The sequence below is a fragment of the Oryzias melastigma genome, linkage group LG15, assembly GCF_002922805.2.
Source record: "Oryzias melastigma strain HK-1 linkage group LG15, ASM292280v2, whole genome shotgun sequence".
In the NCBI taxonomy this organism is placed as follows: domain Eukaryota; kingdom Metazoa; phylum Chordata; class Actinopteri; order Beloniformes; family Adrianichthyidae; genus Oryzias; species Oryzias melastigma.
Window position 1 is genome coordinate 15,243,906 of NC_050526.1, and position 27,639 is coordinate 15,271,544.

Genomic DNA, 27,639 nt, shown 5'->3' on the forward strand with positions numbered 1-27,639 from the left:
AGCAAAAAGCAACCAAAAAAAAATCTGAAGGCTTTGTAACAAACACACACAAATATCTTTTTTAATAGTATTTCACCAATCCACTCTTTTAATTTATTCATTTAAAAGGCTCATGTGCAGTTCATACTCAGATCATGGTTTTTTTAAACACGATAAATTTATTCCATTGAGTCATAATAATTACATTCATACATTCAATACAACATTCATCTCCAAATGTTGTCTGTTTCATCTGAATTGCTAAAATAGTTTTTTGTTAGTTTTACATTTTTTAATGAGGTCACAGCAAGAGGTTTGACGTTAAATGTTTAAATTGGTCAGAACTAATTGGATTTTTAAATAGTTTACAAAAATATTCACTTCAAAACGGGTATTACATCACGAATTGTGAGCAGATTTTATCTGATTAAACATTGATTATTTGTAATTTCATTTTTACTTTGTTCTGAATTTGCAAGTTTTCTAAGCTTAAAATGATAATTGAAGAAAATGTTCAGTTTGGTTTTTCACGCATTTGATCTAAAAACTGCTTAGTAGTGAGTCTGGGTGTGTTGCATTCACGTGACGACATTAAACTCGGATTTTTAACAATTAATGGTCTCGATACTAAAACAACTACTAAAACAAATCCGTACCGTTTCAAATAAAGCCCATCAGTTTATTTACCAATTTTTCGTGTTTCATTCTTAGAAAATAATTATTCAAGAATAGTTGGGGGAATGAACTGACGATTAACATAAAATTTAACTGGAAAAAACGGGTTTGGCATCATAATTTGCCGAAAACACAGAGCTTAATGTCTGTTAAAGTGATGTAAATTCTCTAAAACAAAATTATAGATAAATTTCGAACACAGCTCAACCCGTTCTCAGATTTATCATGAGCGAAAAGGAAAAGTTCAACTTTTCCGGCAGCATTTGAACGTATTTGTAGGCTGTATGATGGACACTGAAAGGAAACTCCAACTCCCAGCATGCCCCACGTCGTCTCGTAGCTCGTGCCCTCTCGGCTAGTGTTTACGTTGAGATCGAGATGCTCACAACAAAGGAGCGCCTCGCGCGCGGAGGGAGACGCCGTGACTTCAAACAACGTTTTATTTTCTCTCCCCGCGAGCGTTTGGAGCGCGTGCCTGCTTTTTTATGCGCCAGGCCTTCATGTGGCCTCGCTGTTTTTTATTTTTGATTTTATAGCCACCGGATTCGGTTCTGGGAATTAACGGGAATCCTTTTTTTGTGCGCGCGTGTGTGCGTGTGCCGGTGGGACGTTTAGCTAGCTGCCGCAGCCGTTGGAGCCGCTGCTGGAATCCTCCGGAGCCACGGGCGCGCGGGGCCGACACCAGCATCCGTACCGCGGTGAGTTCCCGCTCGCAGCCTCTCCGCGGCGCCGTGCCCCTCCGCCGGTGAGGGTCAGCCGCTTTGTCCTGTCAGCGGATTTCCGGCGGCCTCGTTCCGCCGACGGAGCGGCCGCGCGGAACGGCGGAGGTTTGTGTCAGATGTTGCCGCACGGCCGCGTGCACCTGCGGGGATCCGAGGGCATGACGGCCGGTGTCAGTGCGGCGCTCTGCTGGTGGGGGCGCGGGTGTCCCTCCACCGTCATCCATCCCGACCCGTCACGAGGGAGTTACGGCACCGAACCTGCCGTTACCGGCTAACGACACCCCCACCCCCTCTCGGGTCAAGAGCGGAGAGGATTCTCCTGCAGGACTTCACTGTCCTGTGGCTGTGGTTCAGTGTGTGACCTCAGGACTCGAACCCTCACATTTAAAGGGACAGACGTTCCCCACCTGGTCCAGGGGTCTGCGACCTTCAACACTTTCTCACCGACACTGATGTGTATTCTACTGTTAAGATAGATATAACTGAGATTTAGTGTTTTAGTATGAATAAAACACAAAGTCTAAAATCTGAAATAGTTTATAGTTTCTCACAGGCTCACGTGACTTCCCTTCAAAATAAGACGCCTGTGTCACATCCTCTCTTACGCTGTAATATCAGCATTTTTACTGTCTGTGGTGCCTGGAATGTGTAAATGTAGCTAAAAGTAAATCAGAGTTAATGAAATTAATCTTACCATATATTTTTAGCCACGAGGGACACTTCAAATTTGTTTAAAAAGAAAAAGAAATCTGCCTTCTAATCCTGTGCTTTCTCAATGCTGGTCGTGTTCACTGACCTCCAGTTGATTTTCGGAGCCACCGGCTCCACAACAATCTGTCCAAATGTTTTGTGCAGTCTTGTCTTTAAACGGTTACCGAATGGACCGGATAAAGCCGAGTTAGATTACTTTTTTACTTTTCCTTTAACCAAAGAGCCACATGTGGCTCCGGAGCTGCAGGTTGCAGACCTCCGCACTAAAGTTGAAAACTGTATGTGTCAAAGTCACGGCCCGGGGGCCGGATCCGGCCCTCCAGATCATTTTATTTTATTGTTATTAATGACCCGATGTTATCTTGAACTCAACTTGTATAATTTTGACAGAATATATTTTTATGGAGAGTAAAATATCGAAAGTTATTTAAGGTTTAAGTTTTATTCAGAATTATGTTAAAAAGTTACAGTTTTAAAGTTTAAAAATGTCATTCTGCTAGCTTTTTGGACTATTTTTGCATTTATTAAGATTTTTTTTGTGGCTAATTTGGAGTTTAGCTAATATTTCAGCTACAAGCTAGCTGTTTTGGCTAATTTAGGCTTTTTTTGTTTGTTTTTTTAGGCTATTCTTTTTTTGGAGTTGGGCTAATATTTACAGGCTGTTTAGGCTTTTTCAGTTTTTTAGGCTATTTTGAAGTTTATCTTTTTTTCAGCTACACGCTAGCTGTTTTGGCTAACTTGGCACTAAGCTAGTATTTTAGCCAGCAATCAGCTTCAGCATTTTTAGCAATCAGCTTCAGCATTTTTAGCAATCAGCTTCAGCATTCAATAAATGTCTATCCTGTTCTGCCGTGACCTCAGGTGTGTTTTGGATTTTGGCCCCCTGTGTGATTGAGTTTGACCCCCTGCGGTAGATGATGGCTGCTGTTCAAAGCCTCTTCCTCTCTGGTTGTTCTTCTTCATCAGTATACTAACTAGAGCTGCAGTGAACTCAGGTTGACGCAGCTTTTTTGGGCTTTTTTTTTGTTTTTGTCTCCGGGTTGAACTTTTGGAGCAGGAAGGAGTTTGGTTTTGGGTCGGGGTTTGATCCACGCTCTCGTGAGGAAATGGCGACACTTATCAGCTGTGTGGGCAGAAGGCGGTGGGAGGATGGTGCAGACTCCTCCACGTTCCCACGCCCAAAAGCTCCACTTGTGAAGTCGTCCCACGGCGGGGTTGTGTAACCGGGGGGAGCAGGTGTTGCTGGCGTGTTTTCCGGCTCCAGGTTGTTCCTTAAGGAAAATGATGTTAAATTTTCCCGTTTTCATCTGGATCTTTGACACTCAGTAAGTTGTTAACATACATTCATGTAAACACATGTCACCTAGTGGAAAGCATCTCTCTCGGTTTCCATGGCAACCTGTAAGCGTGATGACAGACGGAGTGGCGGGCAGGCTGTGAGGATGGAGCGAAGCGTGCGAACCCTTCCATCACAGGAAACCATCAGCAGCATCTGTCTGCGTCCTGCCAGAGCGCCGGATGAAAACATCACGGGAGAGGGCTTGGCGTGCTTCAGTAAATCCGTGCACGTGGGGTCGGCGGCCCGGCGGGTGTCAGCGTCTGCAGGCTGAGCTGCAGCTCGGCTTCACCGTCTGCTGGGCCGGTAAACAGGCTGCAGATTACGTGTCATGGAAAGTGGGTCAGATGGTGGGCACGTTTTTATGGCCTTGTTTCCGCAATATAGGGAATTAAGAGGGGGGGTGCACACAAAACCACCGCTAACTTTCCATAACGGCCCTTCAGGCTGCCAGAGTCTGCCTCGGTTTAGTTTGGGGCCTAAAAACTCTGATTTTCCTCACGCCGGTTCAGATTCCTGCGACTCGTTTGGTCTGACTCCGGTTCTCCTGCTTCACCGCGAGCGGAGCGAGTTTAACTCAACAGGTAATTCCAAAAAAATGTCAGAAACCAGAATTTTCCAGAGCTCAGCTTCTTCATCAAGCTCCGACTCGTCCCGACTCACTTCTACTGCTGAGGAACAAACATCTTCACATACAAACAGTCACTTTGTGTTCGTGGTTAAACGGCCTTTCCGTCCTCGCCGCTCCGGTTCCGGCTGAGCTGGAGGAAAACGCGGATCCTGAGCATCTCTGAGGATAAAGCAGCTGCATGAACGGATCACAGGGAACTTAGTCACACCATGCAGACTCACTTACAACCGTAGTTTTATTGTAAAACCTGGATTTCACTCCTCAGGATTTCGGTTTGTGGAATGTTCTCGTGGTTCAATGGAAATCTGATCTTCTGCAGGATTTTCTGCAGCTTTGGTCGTATGAGGTCAGACCAGGATCTGCATAAAGTTAGCAAAAAATAGATTGAAAATCTGAAAAATAATACAGAAAATAAAAAAAGTAAATTAGTCAGAGACTGTCTAGGAATACATGTTTGTGGTTGTGGATGTGTTTGACTTCCAACTTTATTTATACTATAAACAGAAGTGGAAGTGAGCGGCTTGGCTGGAGTCCGAGAACGTGGAAAATCTTGTTGTTTGTGGCCAAATGATCAGTTTGTTTTCAGAGGAAACTGCAGTTTGTGCATCAAAATAAAAGGTTTATAGTAGGGTGTGTATCTGTCACACGAATCGATACACAAAGGATTCAACAAACTTTTTGGTGATACGGTACAGTCCAATTTTTTTTTTCTCAAAAACACTAAAATCTAGATATTTCTTATTGATATGACATTCAAGGATATAAATAATAATGCATTTGACAGAGGAACATGTGCAGGTGTTGACTTGTGATTGGTGGAGGGAAACAAAACAAAAGGAGAACCTGTAGTTTGCCAGAAATCGATTATTTACGTCTTGATTGATTTTCTACCTTTTAACTAACATAATCTTGTTCATATCTGTGGTTTTCAAATGATCAATTTTGGATATGTATCTAATATCTTTTACATTCCTAGTTTTTAGGTTGAATTCACAGCTTAGTTGTTGGAAAAGCTTCAGTTTGTGGAAGAAGTTTGACATTTATTTGGACTTAACGTTCTGACGTCCTGATTGGTCAGCCATCAGCGAGTGCTTCCTGTTCTCCTGATAGTTGATTGAAGATCGTCCTGACTAGTTTCTGATGTAACAAACCGCACAGAGGAGCCGCTCCAGCTGATGTTTGGCGCCGAGCTGGAGGCGTGTCCAAGTTCAGCTCCTCTGCGCCGCCTGAAGGCCTCAGAAACGACGAGCCTCCAGGACTGTGGAACACGTGGGTTCCTCTCAACAGGTTCTTCAAAAACCGCTGATCAGACACGTGCACACACACACGTGCACGCTCACACTCTTCTTAAAGGAACGATCGACGCTCCTCTGATCATCCTCCATAACATTTCCCGTCTGCTTCCCTTCCTGCCTCGTGCACATTACTCCTCACACGTGGACGTTTGGGTGTAACTTGTTGATGCTTCACAGTTAGTGCTGCTGGGGGGGGAGGGGGGGGTGAAAGGGTCATCCTCAAGTTTAGAAGCTGATTTCAGATCAAAAGAAACTTCTTCTCGTGTTTTCTCCATGAAGGTTTGGACTTTCAGGACGTCAGGAAGGAGCTGGAATCCTGCAGCTCCACCAGCTCACTTTCATTTAGACAAGAGGAGATGGATGATTACAAACATCTGAGCAGAGGCAGCGGTGCTCTGCTGCAGACCTGCGCCGGCCCCCATCAGCACAGAAAAACACGGAAACGCCACGGCTCTGTGAATGAGAGGATGGAGGAATCATCAGGAATCGGAGATCATCGGGAATCATTGGGAATCATCAGGAATCATTAGGAATCGGGAATCATCAGGGATCCTCAGGGATCGGCGGGGATCATCGGGAATCATCAGGGATCCTCAGGGATCATCAGGAATCGGGAATCATCGGGAATCATCAGGAATCGGAGATCATCGGGAATCATCAGGGATCCTCAGGGATCGGGGATCATCAGGGATCATCAGGGATCATCAGGGATCATCAGGGATCCTCAGGGATCGGGGATCATCAGGGATCCTTAGGGATCGGCGGGGATCATCGGTAATCATCAGGAATCATGTGGAATCATCAGGGATCGGCGGGGATCATCTGGAATCATCAGGAATCATGTGGAATCATCAGGGATCGGCGGGGATCATCGGGAATCATCAGGGATCATCAGGGATCATCGGGAATCATCAGGAAAATCAGGAATCATCAGGAATTATCAGGGATTATCAGGAATCATCAGGAATCATCAGGAAAATCAGGAATCATCAGGAATCATGTGGAATCATCAGGGATCGGCGGGGATCATCTGGAATCATCAGGAATCATGTGGAATCATCAGGGATCGGCGGGGATCATCGGGAATCATCAGGGATCATCAGGGATCATCGGGAATCATCAGGAAAATCAGGAATCATCAGGAATTATCAGGGATTATCAGGAATCATCAGGAATCATCAGGAAAATCAGGAATCATCAGGAATCATGTGGAATCATCAGGGATCGGCGGGGATCATCTGGAATCATCAGGAATCATGTGGAATCATCAGGGATCGGCGGGGATCATCGGGAATCATCAGGGATCATCAGGGATCATCGGGAATCATCAGGAAAATCAGGAATCATCAGGAATTATCAGGGATTATCAGGAATCATCAGGAATCATCAGGAAAATCAGGAATCATCAGGAATCATGTGGAATCATCAGGGATCGGCGGGGATCATCTGGAATCATCAGGAATCATGTGGAATCATCAGGGATCGGCGGGGATCATCGGGAATCATCAGGGATCATCAGGGATCATCGGGAATCATCAGGAAAATCAGGAATCATCAGGAATTACCAGGAATCATCAGGAATTATCAGGAATCATCAGGAATCAGGAAAAGTGCCCCCCCCCCACGGTCAGACTGTTGCTCTAGTTTTGGTGGCTCTTCCAGGTGATTCTTGGTCTTGTGTTCTGCTTCAGTTTTGTCCAACAGTGTCTCTTGAACTCTCTTATCCTTCAGTCACATCCACCCGTCGGGGGTTGACCCATTGACCCTGTGGGGTCTTGGGTTGTCGGGCTCTTTGAGGGTGGGAGAGAAGACCGGACTCGTCTTTATGGGGTTCAGGGGATTCTTGCAATGTCTTTGAGGCTCGTAACGTCCTTAGAGGACGTCATGATAAATGTATGATTTCCTCTTCCAGCCCATGATGTCAGGCGCCATCTTGTCTGCAGCCAGGTCCCTCCATTTTCCACCTGTCTCCACCTGTAGGTCAGGACTATGACAGTAACTGGGTCAAATGAGGCCTGCACCTCCTTCTATCTTCTTCGATGGAAGGACGTGTCCTTTGGAGGGGACTTTTTGGACTCTTCTCCTCCTTTTTCTCCTTGTGAGGATCTGACTGAAGTTCTGAGGAACCCCGAACTGCAGAAACGTCTTCTTCCTGTCAGACTGAAGCATACCAGCGGTTTGTTTCTGCCTGTGAATTCTGCTCTTTCAGATCTCCTATCTGTGTTCATATCTTCTTCTCTGATGTGGCGTGCCTTCACCAAGGTCAGCCCGTCTGCCCCGCTCGCCCCATCGATGGCGCCCGGCCGTGTAAGCGCTCGCTGTTTTGGGAACGGCCGTGTTTACAGACTGGAGTGAAGTGCCGCCGCTCTCATGTGTTTATCCCTTTGCAAACCCTCATTGGGTCTCTGCGGCGCGACCTTCTCCGTCCTGCGACCTCAGCCCGGCTCAGGGAAGTCCCTCCGGCTCTTGTTGTGTCTGTCTGCATGGGGGTCCAAGGCCCGGCTGTGCTGTTTGTGCGAACAGCGGTCTGAATTATTAATGCGGCTGTAACCCGAACACCACCTCCACCCTCCTGTCAGCGGTGCAGGCGGAGGAGCGGCTTAAGGTGGACGGATCAGACGAGAGATCTCTGTTCTCATCCAGCAGAGCTTCATCCTGAAGCTGCAGAAACGTCTCGGATGTGATCGATGTCTTCAGCCTTCTGAGAGGGAGTCAGAATGACTGTGAAGCTGCTGGTCTGTGAATCATCTGCTGATGCTGATTCCAAACGTTGAGATTTTATATTTTAGTTCTTGGGGAATTCTTTAATAAAGGTGAACATTTGATGATCATCTCCTGATGTTTCCAGAGCGTTCCCAGTCCTCTTTTATTTATGATAATCTTGTTGCAGCCAAAATCTAAAATCCTGCGACATAGTTTCTGCAGAGCGGCAGGAGTTCATTAGAGACTCACCTTTGAGTTTTGGGTGTGACTGTTGGTGTTGGACAGCCCCGCCCCCCTTCCCTTTTCCCGTAGCCCATAGCTGAGAGATCTCTGTTTACACTTTCTACCACTAGCTTTTTATTTGATTTAGTTTTTTAATTTTTTGATAATTTTACTGAAGTTTCCTATCCATAAAAACAGATATTCAAAAACCAGACCACTAATTAAACAGTCAACAAAGAGATTTGTTTTTATTTTGATTCATTAAAATCCATTGTTACCTTTGTTGTAGATAAAAAGTGATATGAAAACCCTCAATATTTATGTAAATATTTATTTATGGTTTTGTTTTTTGTGTGTAGATGTTTTAATGTTGACATTTGTTGTTTCATATGTTTGTAACTGTTGAACAAAGTTTACGTTAGCGGTGAACAAAAGTGAAGCTGTCCTTTATTCTACGGCTTGAAGCAGAAATACTGAGAACTGGAGTTTTAATCGTCATTAGAATAACAGGTTAAAAACAGGATTTTCATCAGAGAGGTTCTTCAACTCACATCCTCTGTAATTCTAACCTATATAAAACATATATATTATAAACGTCCTCTGAAGGATGCGGGCCAGGACGGACGCGCTGGTGGTTTGTTTCAGGAAGCAAAGCCTTCTGGGAAGGCGGGTCAGGTGAAGCTGGGATCCCTGGAAGCGCTCAGACTTTTCCAGGAAACCTCCAGGTAGCAGCTGCTCGTTTCTCACAGCTGATACCAGAGAATTCGGAAGCTGCTGTTTCACCAGAACGTTGCTGTAAGTCAGCAGAGACTTCTGGACTTCAGAACTGCTAATTCTGGTTTTCTCTTTTATTCATTTTTACATTTTATCAGCTTTTTTTCCAGAAATGTTTGCACAAAAGAAGATCCTAAATTTCAAAACTCCATGAAGTGGTTTACTGACAGAATCATTTAGAACTTTAAGTCATAGTATTTACTGTAAATGTTGTCATTCATATAGAAATCTGGTTTCATTTTCTTCTTTTTATGATCAGCTGTTTTAAATTAAAGATATGTGGAGGATTGGGTGACAGCAGATCAGTTTCCGGCGCCTCGCCCTCAGCAGAGCAGCCCGGCACTCCCGGAGCTCCTCGCCGCGCTCCGTTGACGGTGGGGTCGGGCTCTGCACGGCCCGGTTCTGGGCGGGAGGGGAAGCGGAAGCCGTCCAGTTTAAGAAGAGGAAGGTGTGCGCGGTTAAAGCCGATGAATCCGCCGCGGTCTCCTCAGCTCAGGTTTGCATTCCTCACCTCACTTCGAGCGCCGCGTCCTCCTCCTGAAGCTCTTTGAGGCCGAGTGTGAGGGCGGCGGGAACCACATCGGGTCAAACGCCCGACTGGAATACTCTGAAAGATCTGCTCCCATTTCCACGTCCAACCACTCCAGTGTCTGTGGCTGCTGGCGGTCTGTGCCGTGGGTCGATGGTTCCTCCAGGCTGACGTCTGATGGGCCAAAATCGAAACTACTGTCGATTTCAGGACATAGTTTCTGCAGAGCGGCAGGAGTTCATCAAAAATTCACCTCTGAGTTGTGGGTGGGAGAGTTAGTGTGGGGCAACGCCGCCCCACTTCCCCTCCCTGTTGCTGAGAGCTTGGATCAGGGCGCTTATGTCCCAGCGAGTGTATTTTCCACATCATTAATACGATCTTTTTCAAACTGAATTTTTCCGTCGGCTCTTGATCACAACGATGTGAAAAAAGAAAAACTTATTTAACTTTAAACTTCATTTTCTCTGTAAATGTTCTCTATCATCAGACAAATGCCACAGAAACATGTTAGAAACACCAAAAACATCAGAATCTTAAAGGTTTATTGACGATTTCTTAAAATTAAAAAACTTTTTGTACATTTTACAGCAGTTAGTCGGATTATAAACTTTATCGTTTGGTGGCGTTTTTAAACGTACCTTCAGATTTAGGTTTTAGTTTTTTCTTTAATGCTTTCTTAGGTTTTCTTCAGCTAATGTAGAACTTTGAACATCATCTTCATACAGATTTTTATTGTACTTTTTTAGTTTCTCCTAATTTGATTTATCAAACTAAATGAAGGTTCAGGGATTTTTGTGGTAAAATGATGATATAAAAATAAGTAGGGATGGGCTGGTATCATTTTTTCTGATGTTTCTCCTCCAGCTGTAACCGATACTGATACTTAAGTATCTAGAATAAGATTATGTTTGAATTTGCTTTTTGTTTCTTTAAAAGAAATGGCCAACTCTTCTTTTACTAAATTCAGATTATACTTGACCTTTTTAACATAAAGCAAAGAATCTTATAGTAACAAGTATCACTTTAAACTTTAATATTATACCTGAAAACATTCAGACGTTTACTGACTCGTGACTGTAAATCATCAGCTTCTCATCCAGAGATCCATTAGGAACATGTACTATCAAATATGTGAAAAACATGTACTATCACATGTAAAATATACATGAAAGCAGAACAATTACTGACTATGACTGTAAACAGAAGCTTCCCAGGTCCAATGAACTGTTAGGAACACGTATCCACGTCAAAGATTAAGTGTATCTGAAAACAGAGCAGATCAGTGGATTATTTTTAGTGTCTGATAAACTCAAATGATGCAAATATCGTCTGGTACCGATGCTGGTACCGATGCTGGTACCGATGCTGGTACCGATGCTGGTACCGATATATCACTCATCACTGCAAGTATATTCATTTTTGAAAGTATTTCACTTAAAATAATGAAGCAAAATCTTTTTCCACTCGGGTCTGAAGACAGAAACCATGTGACCCGCTGAAGGGAAACGAACAGCGCCGCTCCAGAACCGTTCCTCTGATCCACCGTTCAGGCCCGGTGCTGGTTCAGATCACGACCCGCCCCTCCATAAACATCCTGATGCTTCTGCGGCGTCCATCAATGAGCCCCCCCCTCCAGGTTATGTGTAATTGAGCTCATTCTGGCCCCATTATGTTTCCATCCATCCCAGCGTAAACAGAGCAGCACCGCAGGGACCGCCGAGCATGAGAGTGTCTGAGTGGGCGGGGAATTGGGATTTCCTGTCGGAGTCGACACGCCGACTCCATAAGCCCCCCGATCCGGCTGAGGTGTGTCTGTGCAGATGACTGGAGAGGTCACGAACTCTGATGAGGACGGCGGATCTGTTATCTCCCGCCGTTCTCGCCGCATTGTTTCAGAGCAGCGCCGCAGCTTCGACCTTCAGCGGGTCCTCTGCTGGTTTACGGGTTTCCACGCATGGAGGGGGCGCAGTGTTTCAGGGCGGGGCGGCGCTCTCACTGCAGCCTCACACAGAGATCCAGTGTGTGTGGAAATGAGCCGGATCAAGACGGATGACCCGGAAGACAAATGGAGAGATAATGAGGCGCCGGTGGAGCTCATCCAGCTGAACAAACCTCAATGCAACGAGAGGAAAGAGTTCTGAAAGATTCTGACCCAGAAGGAGATGGAACCACGGCGACCGGACGTCCGTCTGGTGATCTGGAGGATCAGATTTCCATCTTCGGTTGAAACCAGGAATCATCAGCTGATTCATGGTTTTCATCGGCTGAGATTCTGTCAGGTTCATCTCAGATGTGCTTCAGGTTTGGGAATAGTCAACAATGAAAATGGTGTTTTGGTGTTTCTACTGTGTTCCTGCGACATTTTCCTGATGATGGAGAACAAATAAATTAAGATTGAAAATGCAGTTCAGAGTTTTTCTTTATTCAAATTCTAATGAATCAGGAGCAGATGACAAAAATCTGTTTGAAAAAGATCATATTTATACTGCAGGAAATCCGCAGAGCAGAGCCACAAGCCCCGCCCCTTTCTGATGGATCCACTTGAGGCTGACTTCCTGTAGCCTGGTTTAGCTTCTTTGAGTCAGACTGTCTTCATTCGATGAGTTCAGTCAAATCCACTGTGAAAATCCTCTAAATTATATTTAGCTGACTGATTTCAGGCTGTTTACATGCTGGTAAACTAGGAGGATTACCTGTTTAACATACTGTACTTCATTAAATCAATGTGACCGAATTCTGAAATTCAGTAAATTAATCCTCCTGCTTTTATTTGATTACATTTTTATCTGTTTGCAGGCTCTGATGTGGAAAATATTTGTTAAAATAAAAACTTTAGTGCTTTAGTTTGGTTTGAAAATAAACCATTTATCTGTAGAAGACCGTCAAAGCGTGACATTTTTATTTAAAAAAATGTAGATTTTGGCAACATATGAGTGAGAACTGCAAATAAGAACTGGACTGAGGGACTCCCTCCCTCATCGTGTTCCAAACAGGAAGTGGCTCCCAGCAGCCAAAATCCCACAGACTTCCATAAATACATATTCCAGGAATAACAGCTGTTATCGGTCGGAATAATCATTCTGGATCTGATTCCTTTTCAACATCTTGCTAATGATCGGATTTTTTTATTTTTTTTTGTAGCGAAAATATTTGACATCATAGATGGACCAATCAGATGCCTCATTAAAAGTAGGCGGAGCCTGCTGAACCCACATTGAAAATGTTTGACAGATTTCAGTCCAATCGCTGCTGATTGACGGCGTCTGGTTCCAACGTGGCGCCGTTCGCATCACAAAAAATTGAACTGACTTCAGTTGGTTGAAGCTGGGAGTGAACTGTTTTCTATGTGTGATGTCACACTTGCACGGTCCAGTTCTCATATACAGTCAAATGACATCCTAAGTTGTTATAGAGTGGGCGGAGTCTTCCTTAAAAAAAGCTTCCCAGATTTGCTCCTTTGTTGATGTTTTTTGTGTTTTTTCGTTGCCTGTGTTGAACGTTCACACATGTAAGCTGATCCCAGACCAGAGTTCTCCGTACGTGTAACCTGACACCCCCCAGAGATCACTGATCGACATCACTTCCTGTCCCTGCTCCATAAGGAGGACCTCCCACACTTCAGCTGATGCAGACTCACCGCTGTCTTTACCGTCAGGGGGAAACACTCAGAGGTTTTCCTGTTTTTATTGGTTTCCATGGTTACTGCTTTAGCATTAAAATGGGAGCACTTTGTAAGATTAGAAAAAGGCTGTTTGAAGGGACACATGAAGCTGAAACAAAGACAGACTGAGGGGGTGGGGGGAAAGAGGTTCCTGGCATCAGGTCCTCCTGGTGGATCAGTTACTGAGTCTTCATCTTCACCACGAGCAAACTGATCCCCCCCGACCTGACCCTGCAACCCTACACACCGCCGCTGAAACCCAGCCCGCCACACGCCCGGCGCTGCAGCGCTCCAAACGGAAACCCCAGCGAGCGCGTGATGAGACGTGTCGCTGTGGGCTCCAGGATCAGACGGTTTAAACCCTGATTTCCTGATGGGCTCCACCCCCCCGCTTGGAAAACCTCCAAACTCCAGAAAGCTTTTAAAGCGGGCTGGAAACCCAGAACCCGCCTCCCGACGAGTGTCTGCATCTGACCTACAACACGTTTAATGTCTGCTTACCGTCTGTTTACCGAGGAGTTCCTCACCTGAATCTGGGCAGATTCTGGTCTTCATGGAGCTGCAGCCTCTTTCTGAAGGATAAATCTTGATCTGAGATTCAGAACCTGATCAGTGTCTCCATGAGAAACTTGAGCCATTTCCAGGTAAATCTTTATCCAGTAGGATCCATTTGTCATTGCAGACCGTTGAAGGAGATGGCTTCAGTAGGTCGGAGAGGAAAAATCCATCCTCAGACCCCATTGGGGTTGCTGGAGCCTATCCCAGCTTGTAGATATTTAAATGACCTTTTGGCCGGTCACCTTTGAAAAAGAGATCCTGATCTCAGTGGGTTTTTCACCTGGTAGAAAAAAAAGGTTAAAAATAAATGAAATAATCACAGCTGGGATTTGAACCAGTGAGGTCAGAGTGCTGACCGCTGCACCACCATGAATCCCAATTGAAAAACATGTAAAATATTTGGTTTCTCAAGATTTCTCATCCATCTGGGTAAAATGTGACTTTTGCCTGAGGCTTCCTCATGAATAAGTCACCAGTAACTGAAGGTTTTAGGAGGATTTCAGTTCTGATGTTCTGGTTTTGTCTGGACTTTTCAAACCGTGGTAGAGCTAGCATCTCAGAAGAGCCACAGCTGGAACGGAGCATCACTCACACCTTACTAACCACTAGTGGCGTTAGCACGACGTTGGCATCACCTGTACGTCAGAGGAGTGTTAGCCTTACAAACGCTTCACCACACACTATAACGGTACCTTCACCTTCATGACGTCCCTCAAGGTTTCTGTACCTCAAAGAACTGTAGACTCACCTGTTGTTCATTTAAGATGCAGCCGCTCTACAACCATCCACGGGCCGGATGACCCAAAAACCAGCAGAACCCGGACGGGTCAACCCCCATACGAGTGCATGTGACTACAGCTATCCGATCAGAAGTTCTGGTTAGCGTTAGCTCTGTGGAGTTAGCATATGTTTCCTGTGGCCCTGGTTTGACCAAAGACCGGATCAGGATGTCCGGATGTGTTCTGCCTTACAAACCGGGCCTATCCTCCGATGGCGGATCTGTCCTGGAGCGTTTTATCTGATGTCTTTGCTTTCCTGGAGTTCCTCTTTACGGCGTTCAGAGCTGAAGCTGTTTTCAGGGATCAGCCAAATGCAGTGAAGAAACGAACGTACGGATTTCATTTCTGTGTCCCTCTCCCTGTTTGCTGACATACAGATGCCCTTCAGTTGACCCCCCCGATAAAGTGGTGTTTGTGAAGGTGCACTGCAGAACAATGCAGCAGGATCTGATGTTCTGCCGTCTCCGTTCTCTGATCCTTCCTGACCTTTACTTTCACAAAATCTGGACGTCTTCATCGACTGACTGATGAAGACGTCCAGCTGAAATGTGTCATGTGTGTCTGCTGGTTGACCTGCAGCTGATCGCCGCTGCCGCTCTGCGGGTCGTCCGGTTCGGTCCTGGACCGGACCGAGGTCGGGATGTGGAGCTCTGCAGATTCAGCTCCGCCTTCTTCTGTTTGTGACATCATTGTGTCCAGAAGGACAGTTATTAGAGGAAATCATCACCCTGTCAGGATGACAAAGAGGAGGCACGTTTGTTGACCCCTCGTGTAGTCGTGCTGCTCGGCGCCGATCGCCATGGCGATCCCACGGCTGACGGCCACACTCATCCACTTCCCTCACGTGTCTGTCAGACTGAAGCTCAGCAGGTAGAGGATGTGAAGGTTTATGAAGGCAGCAGGTCAGATCGCTGACGCTAGAAAACACAGGAAGGAACAAACGCTGTAAAATAAAACTCCTAATTTAATTTCTGAAAACAGTGAAAACGATGAAGTCACTTCTGAGTCGTTATTCATGGATCTGATGACCCGCTTTACTTTAGCGGGATGTTAATGCGTCTCTCCAGGAGTGAGAAGCTCACATGTTGAAAGCTTCCTGTGGATAGTTTGGATTTCAGGTTTTTCTGTGGCGTCTGTAAACATGTGATCCTTTGACCTTTGACCTAAAGAAGTCAGCTTTCCTTCAGTTCTTTATGCTTTTTTTATCCTTATATTTATGAATATTGAAGCCTCTAAAGTTTTACAAAAACTGATGCATCCACCTGCAGACAGTAGATCCATGAACGTCTTTGTTCTCCTGGTCTGAGCTGGAATCTGGATCAGAACCGGACGATGTTGCTGCTGTGTTTCTACGGTCGGGGGGGAGGGGCTGTAAGTGAAAATAAAGGGTTGATGGGATATTAGTGCAGGCTTACTCTGCACAAACAGTCCCGCCCACAACTCAGAGGTGAACTTCTGATTATCTTCTGCCGCTCTGCAGAAACTATGTCCTAGAGAAGGACCCAGCATTTAGATTTTGTCTAAAAAGGTCATAATGATTAAAGAGTAAACAGGACGGGTGGAGCTGAATCCACTCGCAGATTTGACAAATGCAGGCTTAGTGGGGGGTGTGGCCTGGATCTGTGATTGACAGTGAGGTTAACGTTAGTCACTCAGTATCTTCAACATGAAAAGTGATGTCAGTTTCTCCTCAGAACTTCCTGAGGAGGTTGAGGATTTTCCAGAACCGCATTGTTTGGATCCGCTGGCTCAGCTGCCCGACGGCGGGGGTGTCATCACTAAAGAAATGAATGTCTGGATACTGAACACTAATAGTTCTGTTTCTGTGACTCAGGTTGAAGACTTTTCTGCCCAACATCAGTTCAAGATGGAAAAATAAAAACAGAATCAAACTAGAGGATCTCGTTTATTAATTTCTCATTCAAAATAAGAACATTTCACCTGATTTGGGTTTAATCCAGCAGTTGTGGGTTTTGGGTTCTGAGAAGCTTGTTGGAGTTTTTTGAACGTCTCGCTCAGTTCTGGTTGAGTTTATGCTAATCTGCTTATTCAGAGTCTGGGTTAATTCCTGATTCAGTAAAACATGAAGGTTTGTTTTATGTGCAGATCCTGGTTCAGTAGAACTCTGCTCCAGTCTGCCCCTTTGGTCCTCCAGTGTTTTAGGCGGGTCACCAGCTAACCAGCGTCGGGGAAACCGTCGGCGTTCGGCTCGTCTGACCTCCTCAGGCTGTTCATTGATCCTTATGCAGAGTAAACTCTCAGCAGAGAGCGCCGAGCCTCCGTTCTCTGATTCTGTTTGTCTGTGACCCCGTTTGTAGGATCTTCTGACCCACTTCTGGTTCCTGACTCGGCAGCTGAGCAGCCCTCACAGCCCGGAGTCGGTTTGTTTGTTTCCACGCAGACCTGCCTCATGATTCTGAAAGTGTGTCAGCCTTTAGCTCGCCGCAATGACGGGCTTCACGCGTTCCAGTCGAAGTGAGAGACCTGTGCCGGCACCAGACCCCGTTCACCGGGCCGGAGCGGCCGCCCCTCCTCGCCTGGCCCCCCTGGCCGCCCCTCCTCACCGGGCCTCACCGCCCTGGCCGCCCCTCTTCCCCTCACATGCAGCCGTGTGTGTTGTGGGAGTGGCAGGTGTCGTCCGTGCCTGCTTGCAGTAAAGTTTTATGAGCTGCTGTCAGCGCAGCGCCGGTGAAGTCAGCCTTGTTGTGTAACTGTGTGTGCCGGTAGCTAAGCAGCAGCTGGCCCGGAGCCACGCCGGCTGCAGAGGCTCAGACTGCAGCGCTCTACCTGTGTCACTCCGGGGCAATAAAGAGGAGTAGTAAAAGACTCAGGGATTCCTCTGAACACTCATGTTTGACCTGCAGGTCGCTCACGTTGTGTTTGCTCTCAAACATGTTTCCATTCGGAATCAGAGCGCCGCTGATTCAGAGATAAATCAGACTCTGGGGTCTGTGGCGAGGAGGCAGACGAGGAAATGGAGCTGAAGGCCAGAAGCTGCTAACCGACCATGGGGGGTCTGGTAATGCAGTCACCCCCCCGCCCTTTGGGTATGAAGTTAAACCAGCCGTCAGATACTTTCTTTGGAGTGGACGTTTCCTCCAGTCGGAGGAATCGCACCACGATGGAAAGCTCGCCACTTCCTGTGCGATCTTTCTGCTGATAAATAATGGATCAGATGCATCCGTTCAGCTGGAACCCGGACAGACGGATGGAGAGGACGTCTCTTCCTCTGCTGATAATATCTTGGATGCAAATTCCTCTAAAAGCTTCAGTTGACCTGAAACAACAACCAAACGCGCTGGTCAGTGCGTCTGTGGGCTCCACCTCTCTCTGCTATAGAATCTGATGGCAGTAAAAGGGTTAAGAAAGGTCAGCTGAATCTCAGGGTCAATGTTCTGATGACCCCGGAGCATGGGGGGGGTCCCTGTGGCTTTCCTCATCTGCAAGCTTCATGCAGATTTTTGCGTTTCAGAATTTCTGATGCTGTGAAGCTTCCAGCTGATGAGGAGACATCACCAGGGTCACGTGACCTCGGAGGAGTTTGTGTTGTCTTCACTGTTCTTCTGTGGATTGACTGTATATAGAGAACTGGACTGAGTGGCTCCTCCCCCTGGCCTTCCAAACAGGAAGTACCTACTGGCTCTCATAGACTTCCATAGAGAGACATGTTACTCAGTCATTCTATTGATCTGTAGTTCAAGTTACAAACGAACCAATCAGAGACCTCGGTAAAAGTAGGTGGAGCCTGCTGGCCCTCACCTCCAACAATCAGTGTTAGCTGCTTTAAAGTGATTAGGGGTGTGGCCTTCCAACAAGCTCACTCCTGATTGGTGCGGGTGGTCGGCATAGAAAGGATGACTCGGACAGACCAATCACTGTTCCTGACCACGTCTGACTCCATCATGGCAGCGTCTGTATTGTGAAGACTTTCTTTGTTTGGAGCCAGAAGTAAGGCGGAGTTTCTATGGTGACATCACACTCAGTCCAGTTCTCTTATACAGTCAATAGTCTCGTTGACTGAGCTGGTCCAGGTCTGGTTTCTTCATGTGTGATAGTCAGAGGATGAATCAGCTGCTTCGTTTGTCCTGTCAGAGCTCCTTCAGACAACAGCGCCTCCCAATGATCATCTGCTGTTACTGCGGTATTCATCTGAGGGGTCGTTCCACTTCAGTCTGTGGAGACTTATTGTGATGGTTCTGAACGCGTTCTGGAGGACACGTCCATCTGACAGTAAAAGCTGAAGGGTCAAAGTGAGGTCATCCTCTGTTCTTTGACCTTCCTCCTCCTCTTTGACGTCTTCTGGTCTTCACGCTCAGACCAACTGAAAACTCTCAAATGTTCCGTCTGTCTTTCCCTGAAGACGGCTGGCGTGGTGCGTCTGATAGAGCTGGTTCCTCCATGAACTCCTCCCACTCATCCTGGGGGGGCCTCCGCCCCCTCATCAAAGCTCCGTCCCACATTCATGGGGGTGTTCATGGTCCCAGCAGAGGCACGGCGGGCCTCAGCGGAGCCGCTTCGTGAGCGGATGGAGGATGTGATCCTTCAGAGTGAACCCTGTGAGTGGGAGAGAGGAGGAGACGATCCAGAAAGGTCATCAGCCGAGCAGACAGGAAGTCCATGCTTTCCCTCGCTCGTGCCCCCGTTCTCACGCGTCTTCTCCTTTTATGCCACTTCCTGCGCTCCGACCGTTTAGACGATGACTAAGAAGCGACTGCATCGCTGCTTTGATCAGCCAGAGGCGTCCCACCGCCGACGCTCCTCTGGGTTAGGAGGAAAACTTTGATGTTTGGTTTGAATTTGTCCGAACAGAAGAGTTCAAATAAATGTAATTAGTAGAAAACGTGTGAAAACTTTCAGAGGAAGACGTGCTGTCAAATAAGAGTTTTAGTCACATGAAGTTCTCTGAGACGTCGCTTCATGACGTTATTACTAATCACTCGTCCTGACCAACAGATCTGCATCAGCGTCACGCAGCTGCGGCGCTTTTTATTGCAGAACGGGCTGCATTCTATTTGATCAGTCTGTGGCGTCATGGCGGGTCCAAAATGGCCGCCAAAACAGCAGCAGCAGAAAAACGATCTGTCCGAATTCCTCTGACAGGCTGTGGATGTTGGCGCCATTCACACACGCTCGCCATGGTTTGAAACAGGAAGTGTGATGTCACAGACACTCCAGAGTTCAGGTTTTATTTGAATGTTAAAAAACAAATTCTGAATAAATGTAATTTAGAAGAAAACCCTCGTTCTTTAAATCTGAATGTGATCAGTTTGAAATAAAGCTGAACAGATTTAAGTCTCATGGAGAAGCAGAGATGCAGCATCTTGCAGGAGCAGCGTTGCTAGGCAACCCCCAAACAAAAACACAGCCTTGTTTTTCATTGGTCCAGAGCTGCTGCTCATCAACCGACACGTTTCAGGGGTTCTTCATGACGGTTTTCTCTGCAGGGCCGACCACAGACGAGCACATGACGCCTGAGGCGCCGGAGCCCAGCCTCAGCTGACCCCTACCCTTCCGCCTCCCCGCCCCGCCCCTTCTGCTGCATCCTGTCCTCGTTCGGCCTCACCTGTCGCTCCTCACCTCCTCTGAAGCTCCGCCCACCCTTCCTGATGTACTCCCCCGAGCAGGAAAACATCTCCACCTCCTCCTCCACCAAAGTGCCAGTGAAGTACGGAGAGCTCATCGTGCTGGGGTAAGAACCGTCTGTGGGCTCAAACTGATCCACATCTAAGATCTGATCTGCTGGATCCGTTTGAATCTCCTGCTTCAAAATAACTAACTTTTGTTTTAGAGAAAAAAATGTGACGTTAACATGAAACCCAGCTGATCCGACGGAGCAGCAGGTGAGATCCTGACATCATCACGCCGTTGTGCGGCGGTCGCTGACCTCACTGAGACTGGAGGTCAGATCGGGGTTCGTGTGTCGCCCCCCCACACACGTGTCCGCTCAGAGGCTCGGCGCTGACTCAGCCTTCTCCGGCGGTTTGTCTCCGCTGTGGAAAAACGCAGAGCCGTAAAGTCTTTACAGTTTTCCGTTCGCTCGTTTTCCTGCTCCTGGATTTGGATTCTGGGCCGTCGCCACCCGCTGCTCCACAGCGCCGCAGAGACCATGGAGGGCTCAGGGTCTGACCTTTGACCTCTGAGTTAACACGTCACTCAAACGTGGTGTATTGTGTTTGAGTCCAGACGGTCCTGTACGGTCTCATTGGAATGTTTTCCTCTTAAGAATCTCTTTTTGAGTCGTGACCTCTGACCTTACCTCACTGTGGAGGAAGGACCGGTCTGTGGTTCTGTGGAGGGTCAAAGCTTCACCGTTTGGACTCAAACCTTCGATCCTGATCCGGTTCAGATCCAGCAGGAAGCAAAGAATCAATCCTGGAGTAAAACTTCCTCCATGTTTGATGACTCGTTTGGTTGGTGGAGCGTCACTCCAACCCGCTGAGCAGCAGAAACATGCGTCATCCTGCACTCGTGCACACACACATGCACGTTCACGTGCACAGAGGAGCTGCAGTCACGAACGGTGCGGTGCGGTGACCTCCGGCAGCCTGACCCCATCGTTCCTAGCTCTTCTTCTGCATCTCCTCTCAGCCGTCTGCTTGGCTCCGCCCCCTGTCTGGCTGCAGGTTCAGCTCGCCGTGGTTTCTCCTCCCGTCACCATGGTTACACACAAACGTTTGAGCCGCTCTCTCAGGTGGGGACCAGGCCGGCCGGCGCCTTTGAACCCGGTTTCACCTTCGGTCTGCCAGAGCGACGCTGTCTTCTGTCCGGTTCTGAGGAGATGTTCTGGTTCAGAATCAGGAAGAGAACCTGCAGCCCGTCGCAGCGCTGCAACACTCAGAACTTCACAGCAGAACCTCTTATGTGAAGATTTTTCTGGACTGAAACCAGGAGCAGAGATTGATCAGAACCATCAGTTCATCCAGGATTCATCAGAACAAAAGCTGCATTTGAGGGAAAAGTCCACAGCAGAACCAGAACCGTCTGCCAGCTTTGAGGCAGAAATGTTGTTATTTTATGGCTTAAATCTCCTGGAACCAAGAATCCAAACTCTTAAGGTCCAACTGGAGCTGAAGGATTATGGATCATAGATCAGAGATTTAGATTTTGACGCTTCTTTCAGATCTTCAGCCTTCAAGTTTATCTGAGAAACATTTGACTTTATGCTTTCATCTGATTTAAATAATGAGAAAAAACTCAAGAAAAAACAAAATATATTAAATAAAAACACAAAGAAGATTATAAAAAGAAATATTTGGTAGAAAAGTGACAATAATAAAAAATAAATTAAGACTTTTTTCTTATCAGGCATTTAATGATGTAAAACTCAAATTCTAGAGCCAGGAATCCATTAAAAAATGAACTAATGAATCACAAACCTAAAAAGAAATGAATCGCGATTCATTTCTTTTAGTTACAGTATTTGCCAACCACTTAGTATCTGCAAATAATCACAATATGGAATCACACAGAACTGTATATTTAGAATGTTTATTCTTAATTCTAATTCCTTTTGATCTGTTTTGATTTCACATATTTTTTCTCTAAAAGCTGCTTTCTAAATTCTCTGATTTCCTGATCAACAGATTGTCTCTTCTTGAGTTATGTTTCTGTTTTACGATTTGATCATTTATCTTTACATTCCTCATCCATTCTATTACACAATGATCCACATTTCACCTGAAACTGTCCAAAGAAGTCAATTCTGAGTTCAACATTTTGTCTTTTTTATTGGAAAAACCCCCAAAATTGAGATCAAACAGTTTTTATGTTTTATGACAAAATATCAAAAGTTTAGAGACAAAATAAAATGTATAAAAACGATCCATCTATCGCAGTAATCAGCTGATGTGACTTCACAACCGTCCAGGTTTTACCGCCACAGAACCACAACGTTCCCACAGGTTTCCTGGAAACGTTTCCCGACTCCGGCATGATGCCTTCAGGGCCTGCGTGTTTATGATGCATTTCACTGCATCTCAGTCGATATCACATTAAAGTTCAGAAACGGATCATCTGTGGTTCTGTCTGGAAAAACAAACATCATAAGAAACAAAATGGAAACATCCAGAACTCTCCACTGACCAACAAAAACAGTTCAGGGTTTTTTCAGCTGATTCTTTTTCTGAGCATTAACAAGCAGAAACCACAAACCGTCCGGAACCGCAGCTCGGATCAGGACTTTGGGTTCAGGCCCGAATAACCAAATAACCGGTTCAGACGTGAGAGTCCAGTCTGCTGAGGAGCAGATCAGGAGGAGCGAAGCTCACTGCCACGATTTGCTCCTTTAGTCACAGGAGGCTGTGCACACACATGCACGCACACATGCACACACATGCACGCACACATGCACACTCCTGTCCTCAGCCAGGCTGAGTGATGGTTTCTCTGCAGCGACCTGCGCCGGCGTTTGAGGACGCCGTCAGGGAGCATCCGGAGGAGCGATGGGTCTCCATGAGTTTACAGCCTGGATTCTATTGGACGGTCCCACTGAAGTGTGTGTGTGTGTGTGTGTGTGTGCGCAGGTACAATGGCTCTCTGCCCAACGGCGACCGAGGCCGCCGCAAAAGCCGCTTCGCGCTCTGCAAGAGACCGAAAGCAAACGGCGTGAAACCGAGCACGGTTCACATCGCCTGCTCCCCGCAAGCAGCCAAGGTAACGCACACGCACGCACGCACGCACGCACAGGTCAGGAGCACCTCCCTGCTCCTGAACCTATCATCATCATCGGCTTTAGGCTCCTCCCCCTCCCTGACACGAGCATGTGATCCGTTTCCTCTTTACTCTCATGGATTCTGCTAAAATAGCTAAAATAAATATGAAAAAGTGATAAAAATCATGAAATCAGGGGGGTGGATGTCTTTCTGATAATAAAGACAAAAAGGGGAGGAGCTTCTGCACTCCGCGGGCCTGGGGGGTTCCTGTCACCTCCTTCCTGTTTCCTCAGTCGAGCCTTTCTCTGTCCTTCAGGCCATAAGCAACAAAGACCTGCACAGCATCTCCTACACGCTGTCCCGCGTCCAGACGGTGGTGGTGGAGTACACGCACGAGAGCAATACGGACATGTTCCAGGTGAGACTCACCTGAGGAGCCTGAGAGCTGAAATCCTCTTGATCAGCAGAAGAACAAAGATAGGAAAACATCAAAGTCACATGACTTCAGAGAGATCTACGTTTCCACTGAGAAACGAGCTCATGAGAACGTCATGGAATCCTGGAGAATGATGAGAACTCCATATCTAATGAAAGTGTACGGTTCTGCCTCATTAATGACTGTTTCCATGGCGACCACCACATTGAGCAGGCCCAAACAGTGACATCATCCTGGTCTCAGAGCCCATCCGTTTTCCTCCGAGGGTTCGATTCCCCCTGACTCATCTTTCTGTCTCCGTCAGATCGGCCGCTCCACGGAGAGTCCGATTGACTTCGTGGTGACGGACACGGTGGCGGGCAGCCAGAGCAACGCCGACACGCAGTCGGTCCAGAGCACCATCTCCCGCTTCGCCTGCCGCATCCTGTGCCAGCGCACGCCGCCTTACACCGCCCGCATCTACGCCGCAGGCTTCGACTCCTCCAAGAACATCTTCCTCGGGGTGAGCGGCGCCGCTCCTCCCGGTCGGGGTTGACCCCGCCCTCGGAGAGGCGGGGACACGCTGACGATGCGTTTGTGTTCCAGGAGAAAGCTGCTAAGTGGAAGACGTCCGACGGTCAGATGGACGGGCTGACCACCAACGGCGTGCTGGTCATGCACCCGCGCAACGGCTTCACGCAGGACTCCAAGCCCGGCGTCTGGAGGGAGATCTCCGTCTGCGGGAACGTCTTCACGCTGAGGGAGACGCGCTCGGCGCAGCAGCGGGGGAAGATGGTGAGAGGACCGCCGCCCCCAGCTTTCCTCGTGTCCGGTTCTGATCCAGACCTGCTGGTCTAGATCACGCTTGTTAAACTCGGGTGAACGCAAGACGTCTCCATGGCAACTGTGTGTCCGTCACAGCTGAGTGGAACAGGAGCAAAAAAGTTATCCTCGGGGGGGGTATCGGCTCTCAGCCAATCAGCAAACAGAATATATTTAACCACAAACCAGAGATCTAATCTGATCCATGAAGAGAGTGAAGATGACTTACTGTCACGTTCATAAAAGCTGAGATCCATCTGCAGTGTCAGTTAGCATCAGTCACGTTAGCATCAGACAAGTTAGCATCTCTTGTGTTAGCATCAGTCATGTTAGCATCAGACGAGTTAGCATCTCTTGGGTTAGCATCAGTCATGTTAGCATCAGACGAGTTAGCATCAGTCGTGTTACCATCAGTCATGTTAGCATCAGACGAGTTAGCATCAGTCGTGTTAGCATCGGTCTCATTAGCATCAGTCACATTAGCATCTGTCGTGTTAGCATCAGTCATGTTAGCATTGGTTACGTTAGCATCAGTCGTGTTGGCATTGGTTACGTTAGCATCAGTCATGTTAGCATTGGTTACGTTCGCTTCAGTCATGTTAGCATTGGTTACGTTAGCATCAGTCGTGTTGGCATTGGTTACGTTAGCATCAGTCATGTTAGCATTGGTTACGTAAGCATCAGTCATGTTAGCATTGGTTACGTAAGCATCAGTCGTGTTGGCATTGGTTACGTTAGCATCAGTCATGTTAGCATTGGTTACGTTAGCATCAGTCATGTTAGCATTGGTTACGTTAGCATCAGTCGCGTCTGTTGTGTTAATATCTATCATGTAAGCATCAGTAGCGTAAATGCTAACGTCACATTAGCATCTGCAACGTTAGCTTCCACCTAGCAAAAAACCTTTCATGTTTTATATACATACATATATACATATATATTGGTACATTTAATATTTACTTTAATTTAAAAAGTTTTTTTATTTTGTTTTATTTTTTACATTTTCAATATTCAGTTTAAAACATAAAACTATTTTTGAAAATTTGAATCCTAAAAGGATTTAAATATTTTAAAGAAAAATTCAAAACAATTTTAAACTTCAAAGTGAAAAATGTAAAGTTGAAGGAAATATGGAAATTTTGAAAAATAAACTGTAATTATTTTAATTAAAAAAAAATTTGGGAAAAAAAAAAAGATAAACTTGAAAGAAATACAGAAAATAATGTTTAAAAAGTGTACCTCTGAGAGCGGAATTGTTGTGGGGGCGGGGCTTTCATGAGTTTAGATGGAGAAAGACCAAACAGCAGCTCTTACGAATAAACTTTATTTTTATTTAGTGACAATTTTAGGGGGCTGCACGGTGGCGCAGTGGTTAGCGCTCTTGCCTCACAGCGAGAAGGCCCCGGTTCGACTCCCGGCTGGGACCTTTCTGTGTGGAGTTTGCATGTTCTCCCCGTGCATGCGTGGGTTTTCACCGGGGACTCCGGTGTCCTCCCACCGTCCAAAAACATGCTTCATAGGTTCATTGGTGACTCTAAATTGGCCCTAGGTGTGAATGTGAGAGTGAATGGGTGAGTGATTGAGGCCCTGAGACAGACTGGAGACCTGTCCAGGTGTACCCCGCCTTCACCCATCAGTGGCCGAAATAGGCTCCGGCACCCCCGCGACCCCGAAAGGGAAGCAGCGGACAGGAAAGTGAATGGATGAATGAATAAATTTTAGGTTTAAAATTTTCTTTAATTCAAGATTCAAATTTACATTTTTTATTTTTAATGTTTCTTTAAGACTTTCAATAATTCCATCAAAACGATTTTAAATTTACAATTTATTTTTTGGTTGACCTTAAGCTGATCCTGATCTGACCTCACACCTGAGGCTCGGGGAGGATGAAGGCCTCGTGTTGCCATGACGACGACTGAGCTGCAGCCTCCAACCTTTAAAGAGTTTCTACATCAGATTTAGACCAAGATCCAGAGGAAACTTCTGTCCTCCTCCTTCTCCCCCTCCCCCATCACCCTGAGGAGGAGGAGGAGGAGGTGGGACACGCCCCCCCCCCATGTAAATCCATTGATCTAAAGAGAAATAATTTCATCATCTTTTTAGTTTTAGAATTCCTGTAAGCATCAGGAGAAGTGCTGAGGATCCCAGCAAACGTTCCCAGGATCCGTGGAGGTCACGCCACCCCCACCCCTCCCCCACCCTCTTTTTCCCACCTTAAAAATAGTCGTCTGGTTGTTTTTCCCCTCCTGAGCCTCTGCAGCTTCAGTCACATCCACACATGAGGATGCAGACGGTGCTGTTCTGCTGCCCCCTGCTGTCCTCTGACCTGCACTGCAGCCTGAAAGCTAACATGTGACCTCTGACCTTTCCCTGATCCTGCAGCCACAGGGAAAGTCAGAGGTCACATGTTCAGGTTGTTGTTTGGATATTTTTAGTCCAGAATTCGTAGAACCTCATGGATGTTCTGGTTGGGTTCTGGGGTCCTGGGCCCGCCGTGGGGTCGTGTGAGGTCGTCCCTGAACGGCTGTGCGTCTGTGTTCCAGGTGGAGACGGAGTCTCACGAGCTGGTGGACGGCTCGCTCATCGACCTGTGCGGCGCCACCCTGCTGTGGCGCACGGCCGAGGGCCTGTCGCGCACCCCCACCCTGAAGCACCTGGAGGCGCTGCGGCAGGAGATCAACGCGGCGCGGCCGCAGTGCCCCGTGGGCTTCAACACGCTGGCCTTCCCCTCCATGCGGCGCAAGGACACGCCGGACGAGAAGCAGCCGTGGGTCTACCTCCAGTGCGGCCACGTGCACGGATACCACGACTGGGGGAACCACCGGGAGGAGCGGGAGGGCCGCGAGGGCCGGCTCAGGGAGTGCCCCATGTGCCGCGCCAAGGGGCCGTACGTGCCGCTGTGGCTGGGCTGCGAGGCGGGCTTCTACGTGGACGCGGCGCCGCCCACCCACGCCTTCAACCCCTGCGGCCACGTGTGCTCGGAGAAAACGGCGGCCTTCTGGAGCCAGATCCCGCTCCCGCACGGCACGCACACCTTCCACGCCGCCTGCCCCTTCTGCGCGCAGCAGCTGAGCGGCGAGCACGGCTTCGTCAGACTCATCTTCCAGGGACCCGTGGACTGAGCTCCCAGCATGCTTTGCAGAATAAAAACTGATCCCAGATCTCTTTCTTCTGGA

General features: G+C 47.2%; 1 protein-coding gene across 1 annotated transcript; it reads left to right on the forward strand.

Moving 5' to 3' along the window:
* Positions 1 to 1,014: 1,014 nt before the first annotated feature.
* On the forward strand, positions 1,015 to 27,639 carry peli1b (pellino E3 ubiquitin protein ligase 1b). Its single transcript, XM_024297211.2, has 7 exons — positions 1,015 to 1,352; positions 20,020 to 20,264; positions 23,098 to 23,227; positions 23,543 to 23,644; positions 23,967 to 24,164; positions 24,248 to 24,436; positions 27,007 to 27,639. The coding sequence occupies exons 2-7, from the start codon at positions 20,182 to 20,184 to the stop codon at positions 27,583 to 27,585; spliced, it is 1,281 nt and encodes a 426-aa protein (XP_024152979.1). The 5' UTR covers positions 1,015 to 1,352; positions 20,020 to 20,181; the 3' UTR covers positions 27,586 to 27,639.

Bases quoted from the DNA above. Each gene is read 5' to 3' on its own strand.
- peli1b (XM_024297211.2), top strand. From the start codon at position 20,182: ATGTACTCCCCCGAGCAGGAAAACATCTCCACCTCCTCCTCCACCAAA. The intron at 24,165-24,247 runs GTGAGCGGCGCC...TTTGTGTTCCAG, and splicing joins CCAAGAACATCTTCCTCGGG to GAGAAAGCTGCTAAGTGGAA. The intron at 24,437-27,006 runs GTGAGAGGACCG...TCTGTGTTCCAG, and splicing joins CGCAGCAGCGGGGGAAGATG to GTGGAGACGGAGTCTCACGA.